At 47.6% G+C, this 14,776-nt stretch overlaps 1 protein-coding gene across 1 annotated transcript in view; it reads left to right on the plus strand.

Annotated features, from left to right (window-relative positions):
- Positions 1 to 878: 878 nt before the first annotated feature.
- The window catches only part of LOC119374385 (uncharacterized), a 36,316-nt gene continuing 22,418 nt past the window's right edge, over positions 879 to 14,776 (plus strand). The window contains exon 1 of the mRNA XM_037644476.2: positions 879 to 1,084. Coding sequence (XP_037500404.1) covers positions 1,064 to 1,084 — 21 coding nt within the window. The 5' untranslated portion in view covers positions 879 to 1,063. The remainder of the gene's footprint in view (positions 1,085 to 14,776) is intronic.

The raw sequence follows: 14,776 nt of genomic DNA on the forward strand, positions 1-14,776 counted from the left end.
TCTTTCCACAGGAAGTTTTCTTTTTTAGATCAAAGTTTAAGAAACCGTAGACTGTCCACGGAGGAAACAGGGAGGGAACGACCGTCCTGAAAGCAAAAAGTCCCGTGAACACTAAACTACGATGCCTAAATGTAAAACAAGAAAAGAAAGAAGAAGAAGCGAACTGAAACAGCTTCGAAGTAAGCAGCGGGAATCCGCACAACCCTTGAAATTTGCGGCGGAAAGTAAAACGACAAGCCACGAACGGAAAGCGAAATAACAAAGAAATCGAAGCACCGCGAAGAGTGAGTTCGCGCCCGCTGCCCAGCACGCGCAAGGCAATAAATAAACTTTAAAAAAAAAAACGCAGTTCGTCGAGTTGGACCCGAAAGCGAAATTGCTGTTATGTGAGGGTCCTTCTTTCCCGCCGAGGTAAGGAAGGATGTTGATGGGTGTGAGGTGGTCCTGCTCGATCGCACCACCGGTACACACAGACACACCTGTTCCCTTTCCCTCCTCATCACTTTCCCTTTCTACGTAGCGCTGCGCTTCTTCTATACAGCTGCACCACCGAATATGTTGTTGTGCCCCATCCGAATGGCTGTCCGGTCACCCTCACTTTCCCTCTCTCCTCTTACTCTCTCGCAGCTCGATTCCCGCGATGAAAGAATGGAGAGGAGGAGGGGAGAGGGCGTGCGAGGCGGAAGGGTGAGGCATCGCTTCTGCGGACGCGGGAGAGACTGCGGCATAAAAGCGCTACGGCGGCCACCGGTAAAATGCAGACGAGCATCTCTCGACAAACGCTTCGAACGCTCACGGCTGGTGTGGCAGTGATCCGTTGGGGGGTGTCGTTCGGGTCGCGCTTAGATAGTTAAGGAGACGGCTTAACGAGTCGATCGCGTTCGCTGCTCTGTCTATAAATAACGGTCTGCTGCTTGTTGTTCTTATTGGCATTGGGATCGGATCCGTGCGGTTGTCGACAGATTGGAAACGTCAACGGTGCCAACGCAACACGTCACTTCATTCATCGCCGGTGCTCAAGTGCGGAACGCCTGCTACCTGTGTGCTCCGTTATCGCATCATTATGGTCTCCCTTATCAGCGAGGTAAGCACTGGTGTTCTACTTGCATTTCAGTAGAAGCGTTCATCTTGGGCGTCTTACCTGCCAAAACACGAATTATCAGGCACGCCGTAGAGGGGAGGGGCTTCGGATTAATTTTTGCCATGTGTGGTGCACCTGGATCCAAGTGCACCGGTGTTTCTGCATTTAGCTCCCATCAAAATGCGGTCAGCGCGGCCGGGAACCGAACCCGCGCCCTTGGTGCTGTCTTTAAAAAGGGCGTCTGTTACTAAAGACGCAAACTTAGTTGGAAAGAGTGGTGAGGAGAAGGAGTTGACGAAAAATGTCGCTGTCGGGTTTAATTTATCCTTAACGATGGTATCGTGGTAGCACGCTTCATTATAATACCACGTGAGATAAACCAGAATGTAACGAAGTACCATTAACGGAAAGTTACTTGAAACAGCATTCGAACCCTCCTTAACTGCTAAGGTAGCATCAGTGGCAAACTCGCATTACTAAAAAAAAAGAGAGAGAGAGAGAGAGAGAGAAAATCATTGAACGGTTCATATACGTTACACTGAAACAACAGTGTAATGGCTCCCAAAAAAAGGTAACAAAACTTTCTATACCACAGATGAGTGCTATTTTTTATCAAAAGCCCGGCAAGATTTACAACAACCTCTAGAGACAACTGCCAAGAAAATTAATGGTATAGCAACAGCCGGTTTAAGTGGCAATCAGAGCTTTTTTTTTATGAGTGCGAGGCATTGTACTTAGGTCACTGTACTCAAGATACAGCTTATTGTTCGTTATAACGCATTCCTGGAAACACGTCAATTCGTTACATTGAATAAACCATTCTCAGGTTGACGCCGAACAATGCCGTAACGGAGAGCAGGTGTACGTGAAACCGAAATTGGCAGTTTTTTTTTTTTTTTTTGCAATGAATTGCCCCAAGCGAGTAATATCAGCGAAATTACTCATTACTTTCCGAATTACTTTTGTCTAAAATGTAGCATGCCAGCTTTTCTTATGGCATCAGAATACGGCCAAGAAAATGAAAGAAAAATAACAAAGACAAGTTAATTTGAGTGCCAAGCCTCAAGCGTCAGAAATCTCTGAGATATCTTTCTCAGTCCTAATCTTATCTGTATGTTTCATGATGTGTATTGTCCACGAAATAAGCGTGTATTCTATTACAGCATGTATTCGATTATATAGCAATGTATGTGTGCCGCAGATAAAGTTAGTGCATGAATTATCAGCTTTTGATCAAGTTTTTCATTACTTTTCAAAAGTAATAGTAACGAAATGTCATTGCTTTCGGCCAAGTGTAATCCGTAACATAATTTAATTACATTTACAAAATTATGAAAAGTAATGAAGTTTAACTACTCTTCTAGGAGTAGTTGTGCCATCTCTGGCGTCAAATAACGCTTACAGAGCAGGCTACACACAACCGACGCGCAAAGAGCGTGACTGAATGAGAAAGACGCCGGCGCGTGTCAAAAGGTGTACACACGCCTCTTGCGCCAATGTCGCGCACACACGCTTACGTACACATCACGTTCGTCTCGTACACAGTGTACAACCTCGCAGTGCTTTTAACACTACACACTGTGCACCGTGGTCGACGGTTTCGCATATATAAACAAGCCCGCCATGCGGAACGCACTGAGTCCACTACGTGTACGCGCGTGTATGACTCGGCTTCATTCACGCGAAGCATCGAGCTCAGCGACGCTCTCTTCGATTGCGGTCACCGTACGCGAACACCTGACGCACGTACGTGTACGCTTCGAGGCTATAGCTGCCACCGCGGTTACGTTTCGCCGCACTCATTAAGATTCCGCGCGTTACCCGAGGCCATAGAGACACACACACTGCGTAGCCGCGTGCGGTCACACAGGTGGACAGCTCACTGGTTTAGCACGGAATGTTGCGGGTTCGCGTAAATGCCTGGCGCGGTTCCCAAACGGAGCACACGCCGTGCAATCGCTCAGAAGGGGTGAGTCGTCGACAGGCCCGTTTAGTCACACAGTTACACCTGCACCGAAGTCAACGACGACGCGTCAATTGGAAGTCATGCTTAGGGAGTTCGGAAACCGCTTATCTGGTGTTTATGCGTGTGTAGACTCATGCAGAAAGTATACCAGTGCTCACACGTAGCTGTTTATTATCTTTCTGTGGAAGCATCGGTGAAACGGTATTTCTTATAACTTTATTTTCTTTTCTTTATAGCCAAGTTTTAGCTTTATAGTTTTCTTTATAGCTAAGAGGAGGTATGGATAGGAACTTGTAATTACGCTTATTAGTGCTCGAAACTCTACAGACTGAGTGGCGTTGCTCGCCTGTCATAAACAGCAGGCATGCAGCCTGAGTAACTTAGGAGCAACAGGGCCGAAGGCGCCGGAAACTTGATATTTGCATGATTGCGGTAGCGAAGTTGTAGATGCGGAGATGCGATGTCGCAGTGGGCGTCAACTTCTCCAAGGTATGGGTGAAACAAGAACATCCGCTTCTCATTATGCCTTTCATCATCGCGCAGCCTGGTTCTACCGACAAACTTATTACGGCTAAAAATATAACGTGTGACACGCGAAGCACAACATGTCCTTTGGGACACCACATATGTGACAAAATAACATCCCACTTAAAGAAAACAAGAAAAGACCCCGAAATTAACGGTCAATACGTCAGTGGGAACACCTTGAATACCTCCTGATTTCCAAGAACTACAGTCTATATTTTGCCGCTGTTGTCAATGTGAAGTACAACTGGTGTCATCCGCAGTTTTTAACATGGCTATCGATGTGCAGTGAGCTCGAACTAGCTGCAGGAAGAAAGCCATCGCCCTATCGAGCTCGAGAAATCAGAGCAATTAGAACTGAAGAAAAAAAAACAGGAAAGAAATTGTGTAAAAAGGCATGTAAGAAAGCAACGTGATAAAAAAGAAGCTGGCGTCGCGCCAAACCTCTTTTCCGCAATTATCTTGCGACCGCGTCTAATCGGTAATTACCCCCCTCTTTGAAAACACAAGCGCGGGAAGTCCTACGGTGTAAAGTGTTCGACTCGTGTCGAAAAACACTATTGATTTATAAAAGCTCGCACGCGTTTATTTATAACGGGCGGTAAGATCAAGGGTTGGGGAGGGGGACGGTTTCGAAGAAAAGGGGAATTTCTCGGCTTCCCCGACACTTAATTATCGACGGCCGCGTAGATAAGATGCTAAAGGTGTATAACACGATAAGAAGCGCGTAATTGGGCCGTGAGATAACATGGACGCCGCCCATCTTATTTAGGATCTCACGCACAATATCTTTTTTTGTTGTTGTTGTTGTTCAAGCGTGGTAGCTATACAGAGAGAACGTAGGTGTTCAAATGTAACTCCTTTGACGTATCTGAAAATGAACAAAAAATGAAAAAAAAAAAACGCGCCCAAGACGACTTTCGAAGCACACGACAAAACCCAGATCAAAACGGAAATATTTGCCGAATTTTAATCATTTCTGGGGTTTTACGTGACAAAACCACGATATGATTACGTGGTGCGTCGTAGTGGAGGTCTCAGGAAATTTCGATCACCTGGGGTTCTTTAGTCTGCGTCTGTATATGTAAGTGCACGGGCCTCTTGCATTCCGTCCCCTTCGAAATGCGACCGCCGCGGCCGGGATTCGATCCCGCGTCTTTCGGGTCAGCAGCCGAGCGCCGTACCCAATGCACCACCGCGGCGGATATATATATATTATATATATATATATATATATATATATATATATATATATATATATATATATATATATATATATATATATATATATATATATATATGCTCACATCCGGGCCATTTAGCTCACGACAGAGCAAGCGGCCCGAAACTTGACCATTATGCCCGCATATAAGTAGCCCGAATCTTTACTCTGGAGCGACTGGCTACCAATGATTGAATTAGGCATGCTCGCGTTTGTGTAACTGTCTCTAGAATAGAACTTCTCATAGAAGCCGAGAAACAGAGAGACATATGAAGGCGTTTCTCAACCACCAATAGCGGATAGATCGGCCTTAGTCAACGGTCTGAAGAGCAACTGGTTAATTTCTTAGCGTTCGTTAATTGTCTTTTCTTACTCATAGAATCCGAAGTTGGCTATTTCAAGAGATACGTTGACTCGTTGCCCTAAAAGTTACCCGTGATATCCGTAACAACAGTGGTTAATAAGACAATGATACGTTACTTCCGTGATGTCTGGTCATCATGTCCAAGCATAGAATATGCGCGCCAGCCATGCATATGAACGCCAGCCATGCGTTGACCGACAGAACAGAGGGTCAATGTTCCAGTCTTTCGGTATGATGAGCATCGTCTCTCGTACGATTCCACAATGGTCGTCGAAGCACCGACGGTTAGTCACATCACGAGGACAGAACGTCATCCTTGGCCCTGGTCTAGTTAACGACCAGTGACACGCAAGACAGCACTTGAGCAGAGACAATGATCTCTCTGATGATGATGATGCCCTGAGCATACTTAGGTCACTGGAACTGGACTGGGGCGGAAGCCAGCTACCATAACAGCAAACAGAGACGCACAAGTGTAGGTACACTGGCTACACCCCAGGTGATGTCATCAGAGCGGTCAGAACATCTGAGCCATGCGGTCATTGTGATTATGATCATGATCATGATATAAGTGTACCTGAGTAACTAGAACGCCCGCGGAAGCCGTCTGCCGTAATGACAAACTGACGAGACACCCTGGAAGCGACGACCATATAAAAGTGTATACAGCAACAGCACAGGGGGTCGCGCCATCAGAACGTTCAGGAATGGCACATCTCCGTTATAAGGAGATCATTGCGACGATGATCATGATCGTGAGCGAGCAGTGTGGCGTGAGGGGAGGTGGGGAGGGGGTTGGCAAGGCTGCTGCAGAGACCTCTCCGCACCCCCCGCCCCCCCTCAATTCACATCCCGTTATGGCCCACTCCTTGCGCAACCAGTTACGAGAAGAAGCACCGGGATCCATAGTGGCCCGTACAGCGACCCGACAGACGACGGGTCACGCCGTGTTTTGACACACGGCGTGCACACTCGCAGGAAGCGAACACGAAGGTACAAGCGAGCCGCTGTCAACACCCTGTCACGACACACAACGACGTTACTCTGTGAATACACTACGCACACCACACGGACGGACACAACTCGTTATGTTGTACTTGCAGGTTCTCAGAGAAAGCAACACAAAGATAGACTATATAGACTGCTGCGCTGTTATGGGAAGCGACCGTGACGCACACGCCGTACGGAAGGAAGAGAGGTAGTCTACCGGGAGCGTGCCGCATGAACTTGCAAATACAACACAAAAAGAAGTGAATGAAAGAAAGAAAAACTCGGGAAAAAGACCAAGAAGCGCCCGTCTATTCCGCTCCACTGACTCCGTTGACCCTCCTCTCTTGTTGCGGAAGGCTTGGGCAAGGAGGAAAGCGTGTAGGTATGCGTACAAGAGAGAGAGCGCGAGAAAGAGAGAGAGAGGTGACATTGGAAAGAACAGACGAATGAGTCGTGCTGGAAAGCCCGAGCTACGCCGAGGGAGGCCCCGGAAAGAAGAAGTCATTCGGGGCCGTTCGCCTACGGTCCTTCTCCCCCTTCCCCCCCCCCCCCCCCGCTTTTCTCTCGCTTCTTTTTTCCCACACGCGTCGTTCATCAACCTTTTTCACGCACATTCCGGGCAGCAACGAATAGAAAGAAAAATAAAAGAATAAAAGCCGAGCGCTCGCAACACCAACAACGACGTCGTCGCCTCGTCACATTTGCATTGCTCCGGGCTCTTTATGCAACAGTCATAGAAAAAAAAATGTCACGCTTTTCCCTCCTATAAGGCTTCAAGTGTCCTACGATTCGCGTCCTTGAAGGCTTAAGAAAGTAAAGAAGAAAACTCATACAAGCGTAACGCGACATACACGACGCAGACACAACCACCCTTCCATTTTTTGCTGTTTTTTTTCGCGCAGGGACTACCGACTCGCTTGCCTTCTTCCTTCTTTCCTCGAGCAATTTAATCTAGGAATAATAAACTCAGCCTGTAAACTGGACGTTAACCTAAAGGCAGTTATCTCTCGCGCTAAGAGACGGTCTTGGTTCACGAACTGCATGCTGCGGAGCTCACGCTAACGAAACCAAACTTTTGAACTTTTCTCTGAGGCAGTAATGGCATTGCATTAGTATACCTTAGTTTCTTGACGGTTCGTTTATAGAGTTTAGTGTCCCAAAGCGACTCAAGCTATCAGAGACGCCGCAGTGGAGGGCTTCGGATAATTTCGTCCACATGGGGTTCCTTTAACGCGAAACCGATCACGTCCATTATATCGGGCCTCTAGCATTTAACCTACATCGAAATACTACACCCGCTGCCGGGATCAAACCCGCGACCTTTGGGTCAGCAGCCGAGCACCGATGCGTAAGTTGAAGTAAAGCATGCTCGTCGTACTACCAGGCAGACTTCTCCGGTGTTTATTAAAGAACCCGTCTTTTCAACTCACCGGAATGCTACTGTGGTCATGAAGATGAGAATGTTAGGCACATTCTTTGGGAATGCGTAAAGTACGCAAATGAAAGAAAACACTTAGAAAAGAGACTAGCAAGTTTGGACAGACGCCATCTCACATTTCAGAAATTACTTGGATCGTACCCTGACAGCCATCTTCAGCCAAAGGCGAACATTTAGTGGACACTGGATTAGATAAGCGCTTGTGATGAACAGCTGTGTGTTACTATGAACAAAATGGTGTGTCAGTCCGTATATTGTGGGCAGAACTAGAAAAGTCTGCGTGTAAACGTTCTATTGACATGCAAACTCCTGCATGCGAACTGTGGATTACCGTGTAATTTTTTAACTTTTTACAATTTGCTATGCGCTTTTTTTCTTTACTTGTTCGTTTTTTATTTTGGGTAATCATTTTTTGTTTCCCTACAGAACTTATAGAAATGGAGTAGCCAAGGTTGTATAATGCTCAACCTCTCCACAGCAAGCCAGTTAAAACAGAACAGAACGGAGCCCCGTCCTCTTTCTCTCTCTCCAGGCTCGACAGGTTCACGACGGGGCCCTTTCTTATGTATACATGCACAGTCGCCCGTCGTGTGGATCCACACAACGGCGAGTCTTCAATCGCGTTCTCCACGCGGAAGTGAGCAAGTCTCTTCTCCATGCTGCGCGGTCGGCAGCTGCTGGCTCGATAGACCGGTGCCGTTGCGCCCTGCGTAATGTTTTCCACGCCAAGGTGCCGAGAGTAGAACTGCTATCACGCGATTCGCAGTGAAGAGTTTCGGCGGTGAGGGGACGCGGGGATGCATCGACCCTGGCCGAAGCAAGGCGCAGTCAAGAAGCCGTTCAATGAGACACGCTCCGTGTGATCATCTTAAAAATCTCTTTAAGCTGGAATTCTTCGCATAACGGAAAGTTTTCGAGCCAGTTTCTGATGCTGGACGGTTCACTTGCGAAGGCCAGCCAAGGCCAAGGAATTCTTATGAGAACGAAACAGATTGTTAAATCCGACATCTGCTTCTATACAAGACAGTCGTTCGCGCAGCTTAATTCTGAGCGCGCAAACACTGAAATGCCTTTGCCTGTCGGCAAAGATAATCGAACAGAGGGAGAATCGAAAACGCCATTAGAAGAACGTTTCTGAACTCGCGTAATTAAATTAACAGAGGGTGAAGTTCGAATAGATGAGATTCGAATGGGAGATCCCTCCTTTCCCCTCTTGAGACATCAGACAAAAATCACGCCGCTAAAGACGCTAAGTACAAACTATGTAGCACAAAAAAAAAAAAAACACGCAACGTACAGTTTTAATGTCTACAGGCCAACGTTCTTGGGGCAGTGACACGACGTTGACTTAATAGACGAGTTCACTTCAGTATCACCGGGTAAAGTGACTTGCCCCATGTCAGCGATTAAAATGAATGCTCTACAATTACCTATGCCTACCAAAATTTCCGTGAGACACACTTCAATCTCAGCAAAGAACAGAAACAACTCTTGTCGAGGTGCAAACGACCTGTAACAGAATGAGCAGCCAGCTACGCATATTCATAAAAGACAACTGCACCTGGAAGAAACATTGGAGTTCTCGCGCGCACGCAGACACAAGAGACGAGACTCGATCGCCCGTTGTTCGTCTTCCAGGCTCCATTCTCTTCCGTCACCTCGAACTTGAACGCACCCCGCACGGACGCAAGACGTAGACACACTCACGCCGCTACATAAGAGGCCGAGGGTCAAGTGGCACCTCTGCAAACGGTGATCGGAAGGGCCGAAACCGGTCGCACTCGATTGCCCCTGCGCATTCGTATAGACACAACGGAACGCCCAGGACCGCCCCCCTTAACACACCGCCGCAGGGGAGTTGACTCTTATCGAATGACGCCGCCGAGTCGTCTGCTAGACGAAGCAGACAATTCCGCTCCCTTGAGAACCAGTGCGCTCCGTTACTTGCACGGCAAGGTCAGCGGGGTGTATAAAGGGAGTGATAACGAGATACGAAGCGCCCAGGAGAGTCGCGCAGGCGTCTTTATACCATACATACCGCATGCTGCGTTGATTCTATATAAACACAGTGCTTGGCTAGTCGCTGGTTCCGCGTCCGTCTTTAATTTCGCGGTTTGTCTAGCGTGCGCAGACTGCACGCAGTGGCGACCCCTGACGACATCATTCATCGTTAGCGTATGTTAGCGTATACCTACGACTCCCGTGGGAAACTGCGGCTAGTCGCTTTTGTCCGCCGATTAAAACCGGATCGTTATGCGGAGGAACTAGACGCGACTTTCGTTCCCGGACGAGAAATCGAGCATGGGAGAATCGATGAAAGGCTTTTGTGTGTGCGGAAATGCAGATGTGGAGGAAAGTGAGTCGACAGGCAGTCGCTCACGGCTATTTAGAGAGTGCGCGAGATGTGCGTTTTATCCGTTCGTCACTCCTTATTATCTGTAGCGAAGAGGATTAAGACCCGGATTATAGCATGCGAGTCTGTTTCCCCTAATCTGTCTCCTGCGGGCTATTGCCAACAACCAAGTTTTGGATCAAACAAAAATATATTGAAATAGGCACAAGGAAGTTGACCATTTTCCTGTTCCATTAAAGCATCGCGGGAACAAAAAAAAAATAAATGTTTATGGTGTTACGGTTCCAGAGTTATTCCCTGCTTCCACTAATATAAGAGAGCATGTTTATGTTTGCACATCGAAGACCAAGGCATGTTCTTGGAGTGCAGGAACATATTGTTGATGTGGTGTATATACTATTTTGGTCGCGCACGTTGTTACTGAACGGTCGCACCTTCAGAGATAACACACGTTGAAACAGATCTCAATAGACTGTGTATTCTGGGCGCAGCAAAAACTCTTCCCTTTTGCACGAGAGCGCACTGTATATAAGGTGTGTATGGACGTTCAAGCTTATGTTCCTCCGCCATCTTCATCCTGGCCATCAACACCTTCTGTACACCTGCCTCTTCACACCCCTTCTCCAACGCTGAGTAGCAGGTCAGAACGTTGATTCAGGCCGACCTCTCAGTTTTACTAGCATAACTCTTTCTCCCTCTTACCGGATAGAAGCTGAAGTCAAGAGTTGTCGGAATTCCGCCCGGCCGGGGAATGACATGGACGAAGAAAACACAGCGCTGACCAATGTAAAAATGTATCTTAAAAGACGTTTCGGCTCCCGCAAGGGAGCCTTGTTCAGAATCCGAAACGTCAATATAAGAATATATTTTTACTTTGGTCGGCGCTGCGTTTTCTTAGTCCTATAACAGTTCTTGTAAGGCATGCACGTGACTAATAAAAATTGTTATATTCTCCCACTATTCTTTTTTTTATTTCTATCATCTTTAATTCCGTCATCTCTTTTATTTTTAATCTTTTTTTCTACGTTCCTCAGCCGCTAGAGCTTATTCTTGATTTTAGGGATATGGTGGCGTATCTTCCCTCAGCCCTCATTTGCTTTCGTAAACAACAACAACAACAACAATAACAACAACAACGCCATTTTGAAGCATCGCTTCGCACTTCAGCGGCATACAGCGGATGGCATCGGTATAGGATACGTATTCGGAGACTGGAGCCTTCGCGTGCAGGAACACCTGCACAAAGTCGTTCGCAACGACCCGCGTTATAGCTCACCGGGTCGCGCACCCACATTCCAACCTGAACTCCACGAAACGCATTTCGGCAACCGGAAAATCTCGACAAGGGGTGTGACGCAACGAACGGGTCTCCATGTATACGACCAACAGCGTAATGTGGAAGCACTAGCGCGAGGTTGATGTTGTTTACTTCTAAGCAAAGGCCAACACACGGCGGGTGATGAGAGGAGGTGGAGTGTTAAAAGGTGCGGAAAGGACAGGCCGTGACAGAGGCCGCTCCTCGAAGTCCTCTCTCGCGGCATCTCGCGTGCTCTACTTGAGAGCGATGCGGCGTCTTTCTCGCGGTCGCGTCCGCGGTGTCGATCAGAGAGATCCGGCAGCCGCTTCGCGGTTTCTTCCGTTGACCCCGTTCATTGCCAGAAAAAAAGAAAAAAAAATGAAGAAGACGAAGGTGACACGCCCGTGGCCTTCTAAAGTCTCTTAAAGAGAACCTCGAATGAGGCTGTGGATCTTATGATGCCGAGGAGGTACATAAAGAGGCGAAAAATAAACAACTAAACTAACGAGCGAGGAAGGCGGCTTGCACGCAACGTCTAAGTCGAGCGTCGAACTCTGCAGAGAGTGAGGAGGAAAGGTGCGACCCTGGGTGAGAGAGAGAGAACGGAGCAAGTAGACGTACGAGAGAGAAGCGACAGAGCAAAGGGTACAGCGAGACGAAAACGCGAGGCTCGGAAGACAGCTTTAGTCCTGTACGACGACCAGAAGGACACGAGAGTCACTTATATAGCTGACTCCGAGACCATCGGAAGTTGCAGAGGGCTGTCGCCAGCAACGCAAACACTGTATATCGTTCGCAATGGACGGCGTGTGCGAACGCGCATTCGTGAAGGTTTGTGCAGTTCCGTCTTCGCCGTGACAAGCGGGGCATTGTTGAGAAACGTCGCGTCTACCTGCGGCGTCCGTTGTGTGGAATACCAGTGCCCCTGTATACGATATTACATAAAACGACAGAGCCATGCAATACAGCGTGACAGCACGGCCCATGACTTCGCATGTCCACGTGAGTTCACGACCACTGATTGCTTTTCGAACTCTTTGCTAAGTTAGTAACAATGCTTTACTGACATTCCTGCTTTATCACATGGCTTATCTGATGCATGCTTGCAAAAAAGGGCTATATTGTCGGCGCAATATGTCGGCACGCGATTGTACATTATTACATAGGCGCTAGCAAGCGCACAATGACGAGAACATGCAAATAGGAAGAGAGACCACACAGGGCCTGACTTACAACAGTGACGAAAATAACAATTAAAAGCAAAGCTAGATTACCTCGCTGCAATAAAATCACTTTTGTGAGTTAGTGTTCCTGTTGTGTCACTCACTATTTGCGCTCAACTTATATGAGGTAAGAGTTGGGCTAGTTGGTGCGAATTGACTTGAGACTTTACTAATTAGCGCAAAAAGGACAAGGTCAAGGAAACAGACAGGACGGGACGTGTTATGACGTTGTTCTTTGTCCTTCTAGCGCTAATTAGTTATGTATCAAGTTGTCGTGCTTACTCGGACCTCAGTAAATGCAACGAAGCACTAGCTACGAATGGACGAAAGTCGTACATAACTGCATCACGGGCTCTTTTTGTTTGCGGGATTCGTCATGCATTGTGCGGATTGTCGTGACTGTCGGATTTCGTCGTGGCAACGTGTTTTCTTATCATCGATAGCTAACGTTACACTGGAGCCAGCAGTGGGTTCCCGCAATACGGATTCAATTCCAAGACGAGTAGGGTAGTTTTAACAAAGATCGAAAGATCAGTTTTCCTCAGACACCTTTTTTATACTTCGGCGAAAGTGGCTGAAATTGCTTCATTCGCTACGAAACAAGTCCCGGTGGTATACCACCTCGGCTCACTCTTTCATATTATAGGAACACACATAACGCCCCTCCCCTCCGCATGATATATGTGCCTTTGCGCTAACAACCCACTCTTCATTATCTACACTAGGTGCGGCCCGCCATCGTGCCAACCGACGTCTAAATCGCGCTTTCGTGGAAGCCACCAGCGAGCTTTTCACACCTGCCACAGAGCTTTCGCGAGGATCAAAGGCAAGCCGCTCGAGATTGGGCGGGGGTGGACGAAGTTATATTACGGAGCGTATATTTCACCTTCAAGGCACGTAAGGGAAGAGCAGGCTGCAGTTTGTTTCTTAACGTCCTCCCCTTTCTCTCTTTTTCTCTCTCTCTCTCTCTCACACACACACACACACACACACACACACACACACACACACACACACACACACACACACACACACACACACACACACAAGCGCGCACACACGTCACAGTCCTTCACGTATTTGCCTGAGACGACTCGAAAGCCATTTTTTCCCTCATTGATGCGCAATGATGGGTCAATACAATCGACTGATGCCGCAGTTCTTGCTCATCTGCTATAGGTGCTAGATTTTCGTCGTGTGACGTCACAAATTTTGGCGACCTGTGGCGTCATAATGATGTCAAAAGTGACGACATGCACATGTGTTTGCATCACTCGTGTTGCCACCCACACAGCCGACGGTCAATTTTCGCGTTTGATGAGTCAGCCAAGGCTCTCGCCTTAATAATACCCACGCATACACACGCCGTAACATCTCTAGCTCCAGCAGTGGCCCAGATATACACTTACAAAATTTTTCTTTGCGTCAGATGCAGGTCCCGGAACGCTGAGTATTATCTCGCATAACTGGCTTGCTTAAACTGCCACCTCCATACCTTTCCTATATTCCTTCCCTCTCTCCCTCCCTCTGTGAACAGGAAAATAATCTTCGATTTTTCCAAGAAATTGAAACATGCGGCGCAACTCGTATTTTAAAGCAGTTTCCCGACGAAGCTAAGGAAAAAAAAAACGTGATAGCTGTCTTCCTTCCTAGCGTACATGCACATTCGCAAGCGTTGCAGCTGAAGACCAGAATGGGTCAGCGCACCTCTACGTATACGAGCAAGAGTGTTGTTGCACCCTTCCGGGGGGTGGTCATTCCTCGGATTGCGCACCCTTTGAGCACCCGCGTCCTCTGACACGACCTCTGCGCGACCGCTGTCTTGCCACTCCATAACTCACACAGCGTGATGCCGCAGCTCCTGCTCGTCTACTAGGTGTCAGAGGCACAACTTTACTTGTAGTGAACGCCTTGTGTTGTGCCGCCAGAAAAGCACCGAGAGGCGCACGCGTTCACATTGCAAGGAGCACGTCGTATGTGTATAGAATAGAATCTCCCCGCTTCTATAAATGCGAACTTGTGCTGCGCGCGAAAGCTTCTCAGAGGCGAGGATTAGACGCGTAAGGCTGAATGATTACGTTCGTATAGTTCAAATTTCATGTTTGTAATATCAGTCTGTAATGAAGGAATATGAAATAACGCCGCCGGTAGCCGGTAGGTGCAACTGCGCGACCATGCTATGAGACGACGTAAAAAAAATAATAATAAAACCCCCAAAAAGGCACATTTGCAATATATGATTTCTTGTGCTACATGTTTCTTTATATTGCGCATATATTCAGAAATGATCGGCAAATGGCAGGAAACTTGAGAATAT

Source organism: Rhipicephalus sanguineus, chromosome 11, assembly GCF_013339695.2.
Source record: "Rhipicephalus sanguineus isolate Rsan-2018 chromosome 11, BIME_Rsan_1.4, whole genome shotgun sequence".
Taxonomy (NCBI): Eukaryota; Metazoa; Arthropoda; class Arachnida; order Ixodida; family Ixodidae; genus Rhipicephalus; species Rhipicephalus sanguineus.